The sequence below is a fragment of the Strix aluco genome, chromosome 21 (genome assembly GCF_031877795.1).
Source record: "Strix aluco isolate bStrAlu1 chromosome 21, bStrAlu1.hap1, whole genome shotgun sequence".
Taxonomy (NCBI): domain Eukaryota; kingdom Metazoa; phylum Chordata; class Aves; order Strigiformes; family Strigidae; genus Strix; species Strix aluco.
The window spans coordinates 14,073,142-14,093,623 of NC_133951.1; the positions used below are offsets into that span (position 1 = coordinate 14,073,142).

The 20,482-nt window shown below is 54.3% G+C and overlaps 1 protein-coding gene and 1 long non-coding RNA gene across 4 annotated transcripts; one reads left to right on the plus strand and one right to left on the minus strand.

Annotated features, from left to right (window-relative positions):
* Nucleotides 1-4,610: 4,610 nt before the first annotated feature.
* On the minus strand, nucleotides 4,611-13,283 carry LOC141933071 (uncharacterized). 2 transcript variants are annotated; one of them, XR_012625988.1, is made up of 3 exons: nucleotides 12,509-13,283; nucleotides 12,224-12,401; nucleotides 4,611-12,000 (listed from the first exon to the last, which is right to left on the minus strand). It is a non-coding gene; the product is annotated as an uncharacterized LOC141933071 (long non-coding RNA). The 2 variants fall into 2 exon arrangements; XR_012625987.1 differs by having other exon boundaries at nucleotides 4,611-12,401.
* Nucleotides 13,284-15,464: 2,181 nt separating this feature from the next.
* On the plus strand, nucleotides 15,465-19,697 carry NPTX1 (neuronal pentraxin 1). 2 transcript variants are annotated; one of them, XR_012625986.1, is made up of 6 exons: nucleotides 15,465-15,989; nucleotides 16,099-16,306; nucleotides 17,106-17,350; nucleotides 17,451-17,630; nucleotides 17,716-18,603; nucleotides 18,943-19,697. XR_012625986.1 is itself a non-coding variant. In XM_074847370.1 (5 exons), the coding sequence occupies exons 1-5, from the start codon at nucleotides 15,501-15,503 to the stop codon at nucleotides 17,935-17,937; spliced, it is 1,344 nt and encodes a 447-aa protein (XP_074703471.1). In that variant the 5' UTR covers nucleotides 15,465-15,500; the 3' UTR covers nucleotides 17,938-19,697. The 2 variants fall into 2 exon arrangements, 1 of the variants encoding a protein (XP_074703471.1); XM_074847370.1 differs by having other exon boundaries at nucleotides 17,716-19,697.
* Nucleotides 19,698-20,482: the final 785 nt, after the last annotated feature.

The window sequence follows — 20,482 nt, forward strand, 5'->3', positions numbered from 1 at the left end:
CTACAATTACACTTCTGATGATCATAAACTTAAACAGAGATAAAAATAAACCTGTGCTGTCAAGCGCCTGGCTCTGAGCAGCGCGAGCATTGCACTGGTGTGTCCTGGTTTCCCCGAGCAGCACCGGCACCGGCACTGGGCCGACCGTGCTGGTTCTCGGCCCTTACCTGGCTTCCAGTTGTGTGGTCGTTAATCCCGGGGGGAAAGAGCAGGGGGGTGGTGAAACCGGACAGCAGGCTCCAGCAGAATTATGTTTGATTTATGTTCGCTCCATATATGAGGAAAAGTAGATGTATTTCAGGAATATATCCTCTGTGCTAGCAAATAAACTGAAGGTTAATGAATACCAAATATTGCTCCTAATGAAGCTCCTCAAAGTGTTTGCTCTTAGCAGTAATCAAGTCCAACTGTGTTCATATTTGTAATACATCAAATGTGTAAAAATCCTTTCAAAGTAGAAATCAAAGAATACATGTATAATTTGGTTTATAGAATCATATTAATTTTCATTAATATCTTCAGTGGGTTTACATTCATGGAATATTTTAAATGCTAAGACTGTTCTCTACTAGAGCCTGGAAAATAGTGTTTCTTGGAGGCTCTGGGGTGGCCAACGTTTGCTTTTGCTCCTTCGATTTACTGACTGAGCTGATTCATTGCTTTACGGGTGCTTTATGCTGATGACTGATCATAACTACATGATTGTTATTGAAATGAATTGCCATGGCATAGAAAGCACTTGTTGTTGTGTTTCTGCTAACCTTTGATGAATTCCTTGTACTAGCGGCACCTACACAAAACAGGACTACCAATCCCAACACACCACCTGAAAAAATTACAGCCCCTGGAGCACCCAGGGCAGCTCATCCAGCACACGGCTGCACGGACAGACCCTCGTGCTGGGCAGCGCAGGTCGCTAATCCCGGCTCCCGACAGCTTTAGGGAGCGTGTGCCGGAGCCAGCGCCTGCCCCGCCAGAATGTGCTGCTGTGCGGCCTCGGGAGCTGCCACCCAAAATACCTTTGAAGGACACAGCTGCCAGAGGGCAGAGAGCACAAATCTGCCTCGCTTTCCCATGCGCGCAGCTTTAAAATGGTCGTTATCTACGATAAGGACCGTGTGTTTTCGTGGTTGGCCAGGTGAAGTCCACAGCCTGTGCTGAAAGAGCCGTGTGTTCCCCCATCCCCTGTGCACCCCGCGTCCTCCCCTGTTATTTCAGGAACTTCTCTGAAACACTGCCCTGCTCCCCTGAGGCTCCCAGTGCTCCCAGTGCTTTCATCCCATCCACGCCAGCATCTCTGCTCGGTTCCACCTGACAGGGGCTCTCGGGGGAAGGGAGCAGGGAAGGTGGCAGGAGGAAGATTCCACAGAGCAGAGCCAAAGCGACGGCTTGGCTGCGGGGACGGGAAGCAGACAGCGAGAGCAGGCTGTCAGCAGACTTCCCACACAGCTCCGAATGCAGCAGCTCTGACCTGCAGCGCTCCCATTATCGCAGATGTGCACTTCCCAGGAGGACTCTCCACCGTTCCCGTTGCAGATCCACCCTGTCCTGTTTAATTGCATCCTTTCTTGTCACAGCTGGCCAGGATTCCCTGGGCTGCTGGCTTCTCCCTACCGAAAGCAGCATGTGGTAATGCACGCTGCTGCCATCAGGACCCCCCATTTCCTTGGAAAGGCAACCCTCTGGCCTCAGATTCTGAGCAGAATAACAGATTAAATTGACGGATTACAATTATTCTTGCGTTAGAATAATAGGCTGATAGAAGGTCCCTACATGCAAGCAGTTCTTTATACCTGCAGGATAAAGAAGTGGAGAGCTCTGGCTTAGCAGCCCTTTACGTTCACACCCACTGGATTGAGCTGTATACAACTTTCCACAGAAGAATAAAACCAGACGTGTTTATGGGGATGCCTGTGGACACAGATGCTCGTAGGTACACACCTGCTTCAGGCTCTGTGACCAGGCTATGCTGTCCTCTGCAGCAGAAAGCCCAGGACTGGTTCCTGTGCTGGTAATGGGGCTGCACACACAGGCTCTTCTCACAGCTTCACAACAAATATTCCTCCAGCCTTTGTGTGGTGATACAGGATGGAGCCCTTGCTACCCCCCCAAGGATTTGGGTTGCATTGTTGGGGCATTGCAGAAGAGCCAAACGAGAGGAACATCAGAAAGGCTGGCTGCCTGAAAAACAGAGGGACCTCAGGGACTCCTTGTGACCTTTCTAAGGCTGCTGTGACGTTTCTATAGGTGATAAAACACTGTAAAAGTCTGCAGAGAGGAAATACTACGTGCACAGGCAGCGACTCAGCCGGGAGTGGGCTGAGGCAGGGCAGCATCAGCGTGTGCGTACGCACCTACAGCAGAGCAGGACTGCCTGCACTGGGCTGCGAGCCCACCACCCCCAGCCCACGGGGGCTTCCCCCAGCCAGCCCAGCGCAGGCCACGGGGACCAGCACGGCAGAGCACCCCCAACCTCAGCAAAGGGGGGGCTGCTCTCGTGACAGTGTCTGAGACCTGGCTGGGATGACATCATCTGCGTGCTAAATACATGTTCTTTTTTTAATGCATGATGAAAAGGGCACAACATTTAGTTTTAGCAAATCTGTGATTGGGAATTTCTGAACTGACCAGAGCCAGTAAATATCAAATGAAAAAAATTATCTGCACTTTATCAGATCTCTGAATAAGCCTCACAAATATCCTTTTTCTAAAGGACACATGCTGCAGGTCAGCAGGGATCAGTCTCCATTTGAATTCCTAATTTTGCAAGTTTTGATGGAAATCAGAATGAATTGATTTATTCAAAAATAGCACTGCCAAGCTCTTGGCCCCGATGGCATCTGCTCTCTGATAATGAAAATCTTCAGGATGGTGGTCATGGGCTCTCTGATCATTTGCAGTTCTACGCTTTCATCAAAGCAACTCACCTTATTTCAGTCTCCATAGGGCAGGAACCAAAGGGAGACATAAATAACCTCCCATTTACATCTCCATAAAAATTAGTTGTTGGAAGTGATGCCATTCCCTGGACTTCTTTCATTTCACTCTGTAGTCCAGTGTCAGGTCCTGGTTTCTTTTATGACAGAGAAAATTCTGCATCTTTTACTCAGGCAGAATATTTCCTGAGGTTAATAGGCCATGGCGAGCCCCATGCCACTAGAGTATGGAATCTAGGCTACGTATGTGCTTCTCCTGATGGGCTTGTGTGGGCTTTCTTAATGTTCTGATTGATTTATTTATAATGCTTAGTTCATATTTCTACAGTATCACAGGCTCTTAAGACCTCCAGTGATGGAGACTACATAACTTCTCCAGGCGAGGTACCCTTGACAGCTAATTTCCATCTTAAAATTACAGCAGGTACTTCATTCCTACCCTCAGTCGGCAGAAAAGCAGCTTATTTCTCCATACTGAAGTGAAACTAAATCCTTTTAGATATTTCCAGTTTGTCCAAACCTTTCTTAATTTCAGTCCCATCCTTTGACGTGCTCTAAGCACACTCAGCTTTAGTCTGAAAATCTAGTAAGCGTGCTTCCTAATCGCTCATCCAAGTCGGCAGTGGGAGTTATCAAGGCAGCTCCCAGCCCCGGACTGACGCCTTGAATCCTCTGCTCCTTCCGTTGACGGTGGATCCTTGATAACTCAAATCAAACATCCAAACTGCTGTAATTCCATCTAGACCGCATTTGCTAGACCACTGCACGTGTTGCGTGGTTTAGGCGTTAGCCACGTAGGTGTCTGTGTCTGAGCAAGGCTCTGGGCTTCCGTCAGAGTTGGTAAGGATCTCGTCAAGTCAGTCTGTAGAGTTTAGCAGAGCAATTAGTCTGAAAAAACGCAGGAGGAAGCAAGCTGTGTCCTAAGCTTGGCTGCCTGTATTGACCAGGTCTCTGCCTGCCTAACAAGGAGGCCATGGCTATATTCAGTCTGGAATGCCAATTAGGTTTTAGTGCTCTGAAAATATGGCTGGGGGTCCCCCAGTCAAATGCCCAGTTCATTTGTTCTCCTGTGCATTTCAACACCAAGGAAGCTTTTATGGCCAGTGCAGGGAGATGCTCCAGCCCCTGCTCCCTTTGGAGGTACTTTAGCTGGTTTGTATTTGTTTGTTCCACTCCCGCAGGCTGAATTTTTCCTTGTGAATTCTTTGTGGCACTTACTGCCTAGCTGGCTTTGCAGCCCCCTAAAACACACACACTCATGCTCGTAGGCAGAACTTCACCTACTGTACTTCATGCTGGGAGCTCCCTGTGTTTCAGATCACCGTATTCCAGTCCCAGTTTTATCTTTTATAAAGCTGAGCCCTGGTTTAGCAAATCTGTTCTCGATTAAAGCGGCATTGTAAAACCCTTGTTCCTAGGGAATCCAGGGAGTGGAAACACCACGTCAAGTAAGGCACATTAAGTGATGGCCTAAAAACCAAAATGCAGAAGGATTATCTTCCAGAAACACACTTGGACAAATTCTTCCACCTGTCACTCTTTCTAATGAAAAATTCTCCTATCTCAGTCTCTGGCAGTGTCCTTTGTTTTGCCTCATTCAGCCAGCTAATTCTAATTCCACTCTTGGGCAGGAAGAAAGAAAGATATGGAAAGAAGAACGTTAGTCATAAATATCAAGAGAGATTTTATCTTTAATTTTCATTAGTCAAATTCACAGGTCACCAGATGAGTCAAAGCCAGATGCAAGGGTCTGTGCCCTTAGCCAAAGGGTTACCTTTTCTAAGGCCTTAAGAGTAGGTGTTTGTCTTTATGCATATGCATGTGAACACAGACCTTCCCCATACGCAGCCTCTCAGCCGAGCGTTATTTGTACAGCCATGGCCGGGGTTGGTTTAAGCATTTAGGGGCTAACAACAAGATTTGTTTTAACACTTCAGTCAGGGGACCTTTATATCCTAAAGACAGTAGGTAAAATATTTATTAGGAAGAATATCTATTTTTAACTAAGTATGATTTCAGTTCTATTATTTATGCATGTACAGCACACAGACTTCCGCGCCTGTCTCCTCGCAGTAAATGTGAATCGAAGGCTTGAGGCTGGGAATGGGGATTGGAGCCTGGGGAGGAAGGGATCGGGAGGCAGGTGAGAAGGGGGCGGTTGATGTTATATATGCCAAGTCCAATACACATCAAAAAATGATTCATAAAATTGACTCCATCTCGTAACAGAAACCCAGTGACCTCCCTCTGCGAGGAAGAGAACCATCGAGTCTATTCCTAGCGCTGCCACGCGCTTCCGAACTCGCTGCCTTTAAACACCCCTGGGCGGGGAAGCACCGGAGTGGCCCCGGCGCTGCTGAGGAGCAGGTGTAGCATTAAACCTGTCAGGTTGGGCTTAACAGAGCACTCGTCTGACTGCTGCCAAAGGCGCTCTAGTACAAGATACCCCCTCGGGAGTAACTTCTGCTCTCCAAGCAGTTCACCTGCCGCACAGGGACCCGGGCGGTGTCTAGGAGGAACAGAAAATCAGAGGCTTCCCCCTGCCCAGACAAGAACTAGCTTGAGAAGATTAAGGAGAGTGGTTGCCTCAAACCTGACGCAGAGGAAGCCACCATAGGGCTGCTGAGTCTCACTCCAACTCATTTTGCTTCCAGAGCAGGGAATACACATCCGTACGGACGCAGTCACCCCACCCTGCTCAACACGGGGCCACCCCACAGCTTCTGCAGAGCAGCCACCCCTGTGCCCTAGGGAGGACACGAGTGTCCCTGTGAAGATCCTTTGCCGTCTGCATTCAAGTATCCCGCAGCAGACGCAGAGGAAACAGCCGGCCGCTTTATTCTAGGAGATGCAGAAAGGACTTGGAGGGGGCTGGGGACTGTGGCCAGAGCACTTTACATGCCAGTTGTTCTTAAGTGCCCCCGGCCCCTGGCACTGGTGCTGTTACGGACACACTCTGACTGCCTTAAAATTGGGGGAGACATAAAATGGGTGCAAAGCTGTGTCCTAGTCAGGAGTGCCCCATTAGGAATATGACAGGGATTCTTCTCTTCTCATGGTGAAAAGGCCAGAATAAATACTAGGTCAAAAATCTCTCCTTGCCCTTTTAGTGGAACAAATGCTTTGGCATCAGGGGAAATTTTTCACCAAGGGAAAGGAGAGAGAGAAAGAAGAGGTGATGCAGCAGTTCGAAGCAGAAAACTTGGGAGTTTTGTCTTTTCTCTTTGCCACCACTGAACTATAAAAGGGCAAGTTTCTTGACAAATCAGTAGCTGTAGAGTTTCGTTAATGAGTGTATTTGACATCCTTGGATACGAGGTAGTAAAGAAGTTAGAAGTAATTTAGACTGTGAAGCAACAGCTGCATTTCACCCCAAAGGTGGCTTTAGTTCACCGACAAACGTAAAGATTTCTGCGTTCCTGCTTGCACAGGGGAGACTTAAATGACCACTCCGAAGACTGACAAAAATTGGTTGCTTAATGGAGATGTTTTTCTCATAAAGCCTGAGTGAAGCTGCACTCAATACGTTTGGGGATACGATAGATTAGATAGTTTGTAGAAGCTGTTAATAGAGTTCTCAAACCACTTCGCTATCCATCTCGATGAAAGGCGTTATATAAATGTAAGCTCATTTGTTATCATTATCTCCCTTTGTCTCTTTGCAATCTGGATAATTTGCTAGGTTATCAGGCTATGTGTGTTTAAAAACACATGATAGATGTCACCTCAGCAGATATTCACTGGTTTGCTCATTATTAAGAGCAGAAATGTTTCCTTAAACGCTCTGTAGCTATTATAGATCAGTATCAGCTCTGACTCAGCAACAAAACCACCCCAATACACCAGAAATAGAAGCCAGTGAACTCCGCTGGCTCCTTCTGAGCCTGTCAAAAGCATTCAGACCAAATGTCCTGTTTTCTGGCGTATCTTTTTGCAGTCACCTTGCCAAGCGCACCTTCCCACGGAGCCAGGCGGGACTTGACATCCCCGTCAACCAGAGCTGAACTGGCTAATAAGGAGTAATCCAGCATTTGACAGGATGTTCTAACTGCCTTCTTTTGGGGCTTGGGAATGTGACAGTTACTGCACGGCGCAGCCTTTGGAAATGCCCTGCGCAACCATGCAGAGGTTGCTTCCAAATCAGAACCACTACAGTTTGGTTTTATGATGTGCAATAAAAGAGGCAACAACCAAGAGACTTGGACCCACCCAAAACAAACTCTGAATGGAAAGATACAGCCTGGGTTAGCCCATGTAGTGTTAACAACTAACATTGCTTTAGACGGAGAAAACCAAAAAATCTCTTCCTACACCTAGAAAATGTAATTACCCATGGAAACAGCATATTTCTCCAGTCCTCTTTTTACCATTCCCACAAAATCCATCAGTCAAAACCTTTTCCTTATGCCTAGGATATTTCAAACTCAGATTCCTGACACAGAGTGAGACAGTGATCACATCTATTTTCTAAGCCTTGGTGGGTTTCATGGCTGATCTGTTAGCTGCTGGAATTCAGCAGGTTTCTAAGAAATAGCGTGGCTAGTCTTGTTATAATTAATGGAAGTTATACATGAACATATGAGATGAACATATACACAAACTTCTCCTTCTGTCATTTACACTGGGGAGCATCCATACAGCTGGAAAGTAAAGGCTTTTCTACATGGTAAAATAAGCACTACATAAATACAAAGTGTGAATTTATAGTACACTAATGACTTCCCATTAAACTGCTGATCGAACAGTTAGGATGTGGCAAGAATGAGCAGCTTACTCCTCTTGCAAAGACCATGCCAAGAGCCTCTGTCCTTGGAAGCAGTGCAGCACAGCTAGCATATTCTGGATTCATGGTTTAATTTATTTTGCATTTCCCATGTAGAAAAGCCCGAAGAAGTGACAGCGTGAGGCAATCAGCCCCACAGACCACCTGCTGACAACATTATTATTGTTATTATGCACAAGTAAAGCAGGGCAGTGCTGATGGCCTCAAGTTCAGGCGGCATTGCGATCCCAGTAGCACAAAATGCTGTAACAAATAATAAAGGAAACGTGCGCCGCTCCAGGTGTGGAGGAGCCCGGAGTTTTGCAAGTCCATCTTTCACTTCTAAAAGATACGGTGCTGCAGTCTTGGTTCAGAACCAGCTGGGAAGGCCCTTCACTGGGCTCCTGCACCTTCAGCTCAAGAAGTGCCAGCTCCACATACCAGCCAAAATGTCTCCAGCTTCTCTCACTGCCTGGAAGCAGCTTCTATGGCATTCCAGTTACCCTTAGTGTCTCTGCAGCTTCTCAAGCCTCAAATCTTGAGAAGGAATCAACAACATACCCAGCCCTAATGGCATCCGTGCCAGCAAAGAATCTTCAATGTCATAAGAGCCCCTTTCCCCCACTAAAAGCTGCACTTTAGGTAAGGGTCAGCCCTGGCAGCAGGCAAATGCAATGAATTCCTGTTGCATTACAGCATTTTTATCTATTCTGTCTTTAAAACCTTGCTGTGTTTGAACTCCGAACCGTCATGAGCACAAACACAAATTGACTTTGGTACAGACAATCAGATCTCTCACCCTCCACAAAGGACCAGAGCGTTCCTCCTCCTTGGGGAGCTCTGCCTCCCCGAGCCCTCCCCACCTCTGCTCCAGCTTCCCCAGTTTGGGGGCAGGTGCCAGCACCGAGCTCCCAGCACCCTGATCCAGGCCTCGCACCTCTGCCTGCGCTCCTCACCCACCGGCCCGGCCCGGACCAGCCATCCGTCTGCCTTGTGCTCCCTCCGGACACCTCCTCCCCTCAGCTCCAGACACGTATTGGGTTGGCGTGGCAAGGTTTTGGTAGCGGGGGGCTACAGGGGCGGCTTCTGTGAGAAGCTGCCAGAAGCTCCCCCCGTGTCCGATGGAGCCAACGCCAGCTGCTCCAAGACAGACCCGCCGCTGGCCAAGGCCGAGCCCGTCAGCGACAGTGGTAGCGCCTCCGGGATAATGTATTTAAGAAGAGGGAAAAAAACCCGACTGCATTACTGTAGCAGAGAGAGGAGTGAGAATATGTGAGAGAAACAACTCTGCAGGCACGGGGGTCAGTGAAGGAGGGCAGGAGGTGCTCCAGGCGCCGGAGCAGAGATTCCCCACAGCCCGTGGGGCAGCCCATGGTGGGGCGGCTGTGCCCTGCACCCAGGGAGGCCAGCGGGGGAGCAGAATCCACCTGCAGCCCGTGGGGGACCCCACACTGGAGCAGGGGGTGCCCGGAGGAGGCTGTGACCCCGTGGGAAACCCACGCTGGAGCAGGCTCCTGGCAGGAGCTGTGGCCCCGTGGAGAGAGGAGCCCAGGCTGGAGCAGGTTTGCTGGCAGCACTTGTGACCCCCGGGGGACCCACGCTGGGGCAGCTCGGGAAGAGCTGCAGCCATGGGAAGGACTGACGTGGGAGAAGATCGTGGAGGACTGTCTGCTGTGGGAGGGACACCACGCTGGAGCTGGGGAGGAGTGTGAGGAGAAGGGGCAGCAGAAACAACGGGCGATGAACTGACCACGACCCCCATCCCCTGCACCCCTGTGCTGCTGTGGGGGCAGAAGGGAGAGAAATCAGGAGCAAAGCTGAGCCCGGGAAGAAGAGAGGGCTGGGGGAAGGTGTTTTTAAGATTTGGTTTTGTTTCTCATTACCCTACTCTGATTTGATTGGTAATAAATTAAACTAATTTCCCCAAGTCAAGCCTGTTTTGCTGGTGACGGTAATTGGTGAGTGATCTCTCCCTGCCCTTATCTCGACCCACGAGCCTTTCGTTATATTTTCTCTCTCCTGGCCAGCTGAGGAGGGGAGTGATGGAGCGGCTTTGGTGGGCACCCGGCGTCCAGCTGAGGTCAACCCACCACAACACATTAACATAATAGAGCAGAGAGCGTGGGAGAAAGAGAGCAAGAGGCTGTGCAAAATAATAAATAATCATGGAAAAAACTAGGGCACCAACAGTGCTCCGGCTTTTGATGTTTCCGTCTCATCCTGCTCTGCCTTTTCTCCTGTGAAAAGGGAAGGCTGCAAGGTGGGAAGGAGCCCCAGAGCAACAGGGACACAGGGCTGTTTCTATTCAGAAGTGCTAGCAGGATTACAGATAAATATTGAAGCTATCAAAGAAGCTTAAGGGATTTAGGAACCCACTCCCCATTATTATCCTCTCCGGGGGGAGGGGAAGCAATCTTTTGCAGGGACCTACAGCAAACACCAGGACCGTGCTGATTTCTGAAACACCCCACTGGCTACGAATTTCCCCTCCTTTGTTGGACGGGGAAAAAATGACAAATGTGGTTTTTTATAATAAATAGAGCCACAGTTTGTCACTTGCGGGTGCTTCAGTGAGAGGCTGGGCTCTGTGCAGAGCACTCGGGCAGCGCTGTGCTCCCGGAATGGACCTTCCCTCCGTTAGACCCGAGCTGTGGGCAGGAGCAGCACGTCCCATCCCACCGCCCGGGCAGGACGGGGACGTCCATGTCCTGCCCAGCAACTCGGATCCATCACGCAGCCAGCTCCCTGCTTTCTCTTACAGCAGGTAAATCCTGAGAAAGCTGAAAAATGGCTTGAGGGATGGTCTGGAAGGAAAAGCTGTTGGTTCTTCTGATGTGCGTGTGTGCAGAGAGGGGTGGAAGTTACTGTACAAATCAATTCCAAAACTGAGAGGCGGATGTGGGATGCTTTAAACCTGCCTCCATTCAAATCTGCTGCTGAAGCATCACAACAAAACTTCATTAACAAAACATGATACCGGGCCCTATTCCTCCTCCCGTCTCCCAGTCCCTGCTGTAGGATGACTTCACTGACGGTAAGGAGATTTTTAATTTGCCGGAGCGTAGACAGTGGAGAAGGAAGGATGTCTGTGATCTCTACAAAGGCATTAGCATCCTCTCCTCGGGGACTCCTGGGCTCACAGCTAATTCTCCAGGAGCCTGCACAAGTTACAGACCAGCTCCTGTCCCACAGCCCCGGGGCACAGCACGTCTCCCTTTCCTTCTGCGCTCCTCAGGAGTCACCGTCTTCCTCACGCGTAAACTAACCCCAGATCGGTGCCTGTGGCTGGAGCGGGGAGCCGTGAGAATGGGGTAAGGCCTCTTCTGTGCTCACGTGTGGCTGCTACCCAGAGACACAGGTTAATGCTTTAAGTCTGTACTCAAAGAAAGCATCTCAGGGCTGCGGGACCCCGTCCAGCCAGGCCTGAGCTCCCTCCCGCTCGCGGTCCAGCCCGTTGGCTTCCTGGGCAGGGAGCATCGCCCCGGTACCGAGCCCCTTCTGCAGCGCTCCCTGCAATTTCGGCTAATGCAAGATCAGTCCTCAAGCAGCTAAAATGGTTTCTCTGCTACACTTTTAAGGGAATGCTGCAGTTTTAAACCACAAATTAAATTTTTAATGAAACTTCATAACTGTTGTACCCAAATGTAATGTAATATTGATAGGAACTGTGCATCCAGCTAGCATGAGATTGCCCTAGAAAGCTTTTTAGGATGTTACGCAATATATAGCTAAATTAATTATTTGTAATGAAAGGATCTGTGTCCCTATAGCATCACTGAGACCTACTAGTACAAAGAACACACTCCTCATTCTCACTGGATGTAAATGTCGGGCAATTTAGAAGGAAAATGGCATTTGAGATGGGAACAATGAAAGAAAGGGAAGGAAAAAGGGGAGAGAGTGAATGTGTGTGTGAGAGAGAGAGAGGGAGAGAAACAGAGAGGGAGAGATCTGCAAAGAAAGACTGCAGCAAAATGCAGCAAATTTCCAAACTCCAGTCCAAAGTGTTTGTCTGCTACAGAAGGCAATACTCCACCTTACACACACTCTACTTGTACTAGCTACACACCATGCTCAAGCTGTTCTAATGACAGCTGTAGATTTTTAGAAGGCGTAAAAAAAAGATTTTGCATATACACTATTCTGCAAACTCAACCACGGAGCAGCTCAGAGGTGTGGGCTGGTTCCGTGCGTCTTGTCTGGCTGCAGAAGGCAAAGGGCTTTGGGAAGGGTCCTGCTCCCTCCAGGCGCGGGCGCTGCACAGACCGGCATGGCAGAGATCCTGTCCTGGCTGTAGGCTCCCTGAGAACAAGCCCTTAGATTAAAAACCCCCCACAAAACAGCCTCATCGCCACTGCCATGTCCTGCTTTAAGCACGTTGGAGACGGGGGCGTGCAGGCAGGGGCTGGAGTGGACAATCCCTCTGGGAACCTCGGAGACAACACGGGCACAACCAGCAGCTCGGCTGCGTACCCGCTAGATGCACGAACAAAAGGAGCTGGGTTTCTCGCTCGCTGAAGCCTACCCGTTACTATTTCCCATCGCAAAGCTGTCTCCATCCCATAATGGATCATATTGTTCCCACTCCGCAGAGGAGACTTAAATGCAGAATCAGCATTACCCCACAGGAGATGTTTTATGTACAGCAGGCTGCACAAACAGGAGAGGAAGCTTCCACTCCCGGCTCCCGAGGGCTCCGGCTCCTGGGATTAAAGAGATTTGTCCACTTAAGAAAAATGTCCTTTATGCACTTGTAACTCTGCTGTTCTCACACAAAGGTTAGTGTGGGACAGATCGAGTGTTTACATACCTCACCTCTGCACTGGAGAGCTGGCGGTGGCAGAGGGCACTGGGAGCCAGGGCTGCTGGTCCCTGGAGGGAGCACCCTGGGCTGTCCAAAATGATTCTCTCCATCACAAACACAAATGTGCCTGCTGGCTCCTGTTCAGAACTAAATCATCTCCAAGGGTCCTTGATCGCTGTGCTCAGCTCTTTTCGGCTACAGAGCGATAAATCAGCCAGCTACCGAGAGTGCTTTGGAAAAGGCAAGAGAAGAGTTAAAAATAATAGGGGCTCCATTATTCCATTATACCCATACAGCTCCTAAATCTACAAAAGCAATAACGGATCCTACTGCATGATTCAGTGATTCTGGGAAAGCTGAAATCTTGATCATATTTTCTAGTTCTTTCCTTGCATTAGGAGACACAGGGGTTATTTTGCTTATCTGTTGTAGTGCAGCTTTGTTGTTTTTTCCTATCTAGGTATTTATACGGTCTCCATCACCATAGTATCGGAGTGTTTATTTTATTGCACCTGTCACCTTGGTCTCGTTGCAGCATAATGTACTGTGGATGACAAAAGATTCCTGGTTAAATTGGTTCGGTGACATGAACAGCTTTGTCAATACCGTGCAAATGTTCACAGAAGTGGGTAGTACCAATTCAGCTGCCTCTCAGACCAGTTCTACACTGGTGTAATTGTATTGCCTGCAGTAACATTATTTTTGGTTTGCGTTCCTGCCTGTGGCAGAAGAATTAGACCTGCAGTCTTTTCAGCCTTCTCCACAGCATCCCTTTTCTTAAAAAAACCCCAAACCTAACCAAACAAAAACAACCCCAAAACCAAACCAGCACAGAAGGGAGACTGGTCTGCCCAGTAAAACACATCCTGCCTGTCCCCTCTGCTCCATTCCTGTCACACTGAAACACTGTCCAGCACAGAGAGCAAACGGGAGGGAAAGGAACCAGAGCAATAAAGCCAGAAGTGAAGAACTTAGTGGAAATGCAGGTTTTTTCCCCAGAATTTCCAGAAGCAAAGCACACAGCACCAGGGGTGAGCTCCTCATGGGCTTCAGGGGGCTCTGAACCGCTGGGCGGGGCAGGATCAGCACTGGGAACCAGAAGGCTACAGGTAACAAGGCTCTGCAGTCCCCGCAAGCGCTGGGACAGGTTGGATGGGAGACGGCAACGAAAGCAGGAGAGGAGCCGCGTGAAGGTGCCACGGAGGTGCTGAGCTCAGCCACAGCTCCGGCCTCCTCGGCCACCGCCAGCCCGGCGCTGCCCTGGCTCCCCCGTGCCAACGGCCGTACCCAGCCACGGCAGAGAGAGACCTGGGGGTGCTGCCAGCCCTGCCAGTCCTTGTTCTGCTGCGCCCCACGACAACCCCAAACCTCTGGGTTTGGCCCTGAAAACGCGGTTATAGCGGTCACCCGCAGAGCAGGGCTGGACGAGGAACGGGACCTCCCGAGGGCAGCCGAGGTGCCTGTGAGAAGGAAACGCTCCGTGCCAGGGTAGTGTGTCATAAAATAAAACTCTTGCAGCTAAATAAACACCTGCATCAGAAAAGGCACCGAACTGAGTCACAGAGTCACCAGTCTGGCTGCGAGCGGCTCCGTGTGCTCCCGCTCCCGGGGAGGGCTCGGCGGGCAGAGGGGAGAGGAAAAGGGGGGAAGGACCATGAAGTGGTAGTAGTTCATCTTTTGTGGATCCGTGGACGGAAAGCCTTTGCATTTTACTGACCCACTTCACTAATCAAAATTAATTGCTTCATATTTCACAGGATAACTTGGCATTATGTAAACACTCCCGCCATATGGACTGCTGCAGTGCAGGGTGGGTAGAGCAGGCACTGAGTGAACCGAGGGCCAAATTCCCCGATGGTATCACCAGAAGCACGTTTACCCGGGCACTCTGCTCCCTGCACCCCTCCGCAGTTCAGGTATTTCCTACCGCGGTGCGAGACGGCGGAGAGCAGAGAAGGGTAAAAGCAACAGGGAGCGGAGCTGGAGGAGCCGGGGCTGCGGGTCGGGCCGGGCTGAGCTCGCGGGTCTTGGCCGAGGAAGAACCGTGGGGGGAAGGCGCACGCTCGCTTCTCCGGGACTGAAGAGGAATCGGCCTCGGCTGAAGTGCTGGAGAGGAGAAAGCGGCAGATCTGAGAGCCACGAGCCAGTTCCACCAAGGACAGATCCAAATCCTCCCCGCGGGTTATTTTGTTTTCCCCGATTCAAAAGGCAGAAGTGAAGCAGCAGCTGCTCCCCGACGGCCACGACGGAGCCGGGCACCGACAGCCCTTTGCTGCGAGGACACGCGGCGACACACCCGTGTCGTCCCCCCCCGAGCGCCCTGGAGCCCAGGGGTGCCTGCGGGCTCCCCCACCGTGGGAGCTGCCCTGCTGGGGACCCGGGGGTGCCCGGGGGGAGCGAGGAGAAGCTTTACCGGGGGCACGGCGAGCCCGCGGGGCCCCTCCGGCGGCTGCTGCCGGCAGCGGCGGGGGAGGAGCAAACCCGGGCCCCCACGGGCACGGGCCCACGGAGAGCGCGGGGCGGCCCCTTCCACGCACGGCCCTGGGCGCACAGACGGGCGGCACCACCGGCCCCCCCGCGGCACCGCGCACACCCGCACACCTGCACACGGACACTCACACCGCACCCCCCCACACACCGTGTACAGGTGCACACGCACACGCACACCCCCCGCACACGGACACACCCGCACCCCCCCCGCTCGCTGTAGCACCCTCCACGCACCCTCCCCCGCTCCCCGCTCTCTTCCACGCGCGTCGCGCCCACTCGCTCCCACGCCCCCCCCCCGCGCACACACCCCCTCGCACCCCTCCTCACCCCCCGCACACCCACTCCCGCTCCCCCCAGACCCCCCCTCGGCGCGGCCGGGATTCCACGCTCCGTGACGTCAGGCCGGGCGGCCCCGCCCCGGGCGCTATAAGAGGGGCCGCGTGCCGCAGTGGGCCCGGCGGAGAGCGGCGGCCCCAGCCCCAGCGCCAGCCCCAGCCCCGGCGCAGCCATGGCCGCGGGGCCCCCCGGCACCCGCCGCCTTCCTCCCCCCCCGCCGCTCCTCCTCCTCCTGGCGCTGCTGTCGCTGCTCTGCCTGCGCGGCCGCGGGCAGGGCTTCGGGCAGACGCGCTTCATCTGCACCTCGGTGCCGCTGGACGGCGACGTGTGCGCTGCCTCCGCGCCGGGCAGCGGCTCCTCGGCCGAGGAGCTGAAGAGCAGCGTGCTGCAGCTGCGGGAGACGGTGCTGCAGCAGAAGGAGACCATCATGAACCAGAAGGAGACGATCCGGGAGCTGACGGCCAAGCTGGGCCGCTGCGAGAGCCAGAGCACGGCGGAGGCGCTGCCCGGCGAGGCCAAGGCCGGCGGGGCGGGCAGGAAGGCGGCCGCCCCCCCCTCCAAAAACACCATGGGGGACCTGTCGCGGGCCCCCGCCGCCGAGACCCTCAGCCAGCTCGGGCAGACGCTGCAGTCCCTCAAAACGCGGCTGGAGAACCTGGAGGTACCGCGCCCCGTCCCCCCGGGGAGGGGGGGGGTCCCCGCGCCCCGCTGCGGGCAGCGCGGCGGCGGGGCGGGCGGTGACAGCCCGCTCCTGTGCTCGCCCCCCGCAGCAGTTCAGCCGGATGAATTCCTCCGGCCAGAGCAGCAGCCTCCGGGACGTCCTGCAGAACAAGATCGACGACCTGGAGAAGCAGGTGCTGTCGCGGGTGAACAGCCTGGAGGAGGGCAAGTTCGGCCCCAGGAACGACTCCGAGGAGCGCGGCAAGATCGAGAGCACCCTCACGTCGCTGCACCAGCGCATCAGCGACCTGGAGAAAGGTACTGGGACCCCCCCCCCGCCCCATCCCGGTGACCCCCGTCCCGGAGAGCCCCCCCCACCTGACGCCGCCGGCCGTGCCCGCCGCTCCCCTCTCCGCGCTGCGGGGCGGGATGCTGAGCGGCTCTGCCGAGCCCGGCCTGCTCCCCCCGCGTGGAGCGGTCCCTGTCCCTGTCCCTGTCCCTTTCCTTCCCTCCCCCCCCTCCCGGAGCGGTCCCCGTCCTTTTCCTTCCCCCCGCCGTGGAGCGGTCCCTGTCCCGCTCCTTCCCACCGCTGGAGCGGTCCGTGTCCCTCTCCTTCTCCCACCCCCGCGGAGCGGTCCGTGTCCCTTTCTTCCCCCCGCCCCCCCCCCCGTGGAGTTGTCCCTTTCCCCCCCGCCGTGGACCAGTCCCTTTCTACCCCCCCGTGGAGCGGTCCTGTCCCTTTCCTTCCCCCCCCACCCCTGGAGCTGTCCCTGTCCCATTCCTTCTCCCCCGTGGAGCGGTCCCTGTCCCTTTCTACCCCCCCCCCCCCCCCCCCGGAGCTGTCCCTGTCCCATTCCTTCCCCCTCCGTGGAGCGGTCCCTTTTCCCCCTGTAGCCAGGAGGGTGCCCGCGGGCCCGGCCGCAGGAGCCGGGGATGCTCCGGGCACTGCCCGGGGAGGGGCAGATTAAGGAGCCGCGCAGCACGGGAGGGATTTTGCTCCTCTCTGCCATCTCAAGGCCCATTACATAACGGCGAGGAGGGGACGGGGACACCCCCAAAGCGGGCAGAGAGGGGGTCCGGCCGGAGCCCACCGCCCCTCTGCCCACCCCCTGCCCAGGCCAGAAGGACAACCGGCCCCCGGACAGGTTCCAGCTCACCTTCCCGCTGCGCACCAACTACATGTACGCCAAGGTGAAGAAGAGCCTGCCCGAGATGTACGCCTTCAGCGTCTGCATGTGGATGAAGTCCAACGCCTCCCCCGGCATGGGCACCCCCTTTTCCTACGCTGTGCCTGGGCAGGCTAACGAGCTGGTGCTCATCGAGTGGGGCAACAACCCCATGGAGATCCTCATCAACGACAAGGTACGGCGCTGGGGAGCAGGGAGGGTGCTGAGCCTGGAGGGGGAAGCATGGGGGACCCCCTCAGTGCCCACCACCCTGACCTGCCCCCCCACGCCCGCAGGTGGCCAAGCTGCCCTTTGTCATCAACGACGGCAAGTGGCACCACATCTGCGTCACCTGGACCACGCGGGACGGTGTCTGGGAGGCCTACCAGGACGGGACGCAGACCGGCAGCGGCGAGAACCTGGCACCCTACCACCCCATCAAACCCCAGGGGGTCCTGGTCCTGGGCCAGGAGCAGGTAAGGGCTTGGTGGGGACGGGCGTGGGGTGGAGGGGGTGTCCCTGCTTGGCTAGGTGCCCCTGGTGATGGTGGCCCTTCCACAGGACACGCTGGGCGGCGGGTTCGACGCCACACAGGCCTTCGTGGGGGAGCTGGCCCACTTCAACGTGTGGGACAGGAAGCTGAGCCCCGGCGAGGTGTACGGCCTGGCCACCTGCAGCTCCAAGGCGCTCGCCGGCAACGTCATCGCCTGGGCCGAGGCCAACATCGACATCTACGGCGGGGCCACTAAGTGGACTTTCGAGGCCTGTCGCCAGCTCAACTAGGGCCACGGACAAGTGAAAGAAACCTCCTCATCGGGTTCTTTTCTTTCTTTTTTTTTTTTTTTTTTTTGCGCAAAAACAACCGAGAACGAAGCCACCCGTCTTGTCCCGAGGAGCGGGGATGCCCTGGCAGCGGGGCCACCCGCCCCCGGAGCCCCACGACCCTCCGGTTTCTGTCTTGCCAACGTCCTTCAACGCCTGCGTGCCTTGGCCTGGCGCGGCTGCGCCCCCCTCCTGCTCCCCCCCGGCCCCCCGGGCCCGGCCCCTGCTTTGCCGATGCCTCCCCCCCGCCGGGGTGGCCCCGCTTTCTCCGGGCACCGGCGCCTTAAAAGGCTGCGGGGCCCAGACCAGAGCCCCCCGCCTTGGGGCTCCTCGCCCCCCAGCCTGAAGCCCCCCCGGAGCCAGGGGAGGGTTGCAACATCCCCCCCCCACGCGGTTGCGCTCCCTCCCGGGAGCCGGGGGTGCGGCAGCGGCCAGGACTCCGAGGAGGGGGTGACCCCCCTGCCCTGTTCTCACCCCCCTTCCCAGGCGAGCCCTGTTGCCCCCTTCCCCGTCCAGCGCCGCTCCCGAGCACCACAGCCATAGCCCCGGGCTGCGGCGGGCACCGGGACGGGACCCCCCCGGATGGGACCCCCCTGCCGGCCCCGCTCCCCAACCTGCCGCACTCAGGTACGTCCCCCCCCCGGCCCCGCCGCCTGCAGCCCCCCGAGGCCTCCTACGTGCCGTAGCTGGTGAAAAAATAGCCTTTACCATCCCCTGGAAGTTTAGCTACCACTGAAAAGTCTGAAGCCTTTCTGCTTTTGATAATACACTATGTTGTTTCTCTTACTGTAAAGGGAAGTTTATTACCAATAAAAAAAGGGTATTTTTATGAAGATAAAGCAGTGCTCCCTGAGAAAAAAAGTACTTTGAGATTCTGCAGGAAAAAAAGAGATAAAGAAGCGTATTTTGAAATAATAGATGCATTTTGTATGGTTTCCTTTTCTAAACTCCTGGTTTGTACTACAGATCGCAGAAATCACCCCCCAGCCCCCCCCCACTGACCCCCGAGGGCCACCCTGGGCGGCAGTGGAGGATGAGGCAGAGAATTCACACAGGGCTCCAGAGCCTCCCCGACCAACTCCAAAGATGTGGCAAAGAGATCTGCAGAGCGGAGGGGCCCGTACGGAGCCGGGCAAGGCCAAGGTCGCCCCTGGGCAGGAGCACAGAGCTGGCCCAGCCACCGCCGCCTCGGGACACGCGCACCCCCCGGCTCGAGAGACCTTCAGACGAACTGTGGCTCAGGGCAGCGTATTTTAAACCGTGCTCTTTTTAAAAAAAACACAAACAAAAAACCAACCAACCATCGTGAGTTAATTTAAGTTCCTCCTAAGAACCTGTTCGCATCAGCAAAGCGAGAAGCACAACCTGCTGAGAAGAACAAGACCACTGAAAAGGTTCAGCTACAGCCCCAGGTGCGTCGGATTTGCCAAAAACAAAAAAGGGTGTGATGTCAACACAATGTATATAGTGTATAGTAGGGGAGAGAATAAATGTATCTTAATTTGTCATTATTTTGCTAACCAAAGCTGTACATTTTTCCTATTACTTGCTCTCTGTCCCCTTTGGGTTTTGAATGGGTTAAGATATACTACGCATCCAGTCCGCATCAGCAGTTCTGAAAATGCACTGTTTCTACTGATACTCATGCTTTTTCCATTTTATTGCCGAGATTACATGAATTGTTGACTTTATTTTTACACAATAAAGAGTGAAGAAAGACACTGGATTCTCTTCAATGTGTCAGCTCCCTGGGCAGCCCGTGCTCGGGAGCCGATCTTCCTGCACAGGAAGGTTTTGCCTGCACAAAGTGGGAATTTCTGCCCGCTTCCCCTCGGAGCCTGCTCAGGCACCCCCTGAGCCTCGGCCATACCTGCCAGGCTCTCTCCTTCTTCTGCATTCGACCACATCTTTCCCTGGTTTATGCAACACCATCATACAAATTGATTTATGTTTTTTTTTCCCCCCAAGACACAGGCTGGAAGCTCAGCTCCCTCCGGCTGCCTGCGCCGGGCTGGCAGGGACAGTGACACCCGAATCCGTCAGCTCCCTGCAGCCAATGTCCCGGGGCGGGCAGGACCGAGCGGCTCCTGCTCGCTCCCGAGGGCAGATCTGAGCGCAGGGGTGACGCGGGGGCACCTGGCTGGGAGGGCGGCGTGGCTGGAGGCCACCCCTGTGTCCCAGGCGTGGGGACTCGGCGGCGATGTGCTGTAATTGTTATTTAACTCAGTAATCGCTACAAATTCCCACTTGTTACACATCCGCTGCAGAACTGACTCGCCAGATAAATTGCTTTTAGTATCAAAGATAGAAGTAGGGAAACTATTATTTACTCCTTGGAACCAGCCAGAACCAATTTCCCCTGATACCCCCCCACCCCATAACTGCCCCCATCCCATTGCAGCCGGGACCGGGAGCTGTACAGGGCCAGTTCAGTCCCGTTGCCCTGGGCACCACGCAGCCCTCGGTGACACTGTCACTCTGTCACTCCCCTTCCCTCCTCTGTAGG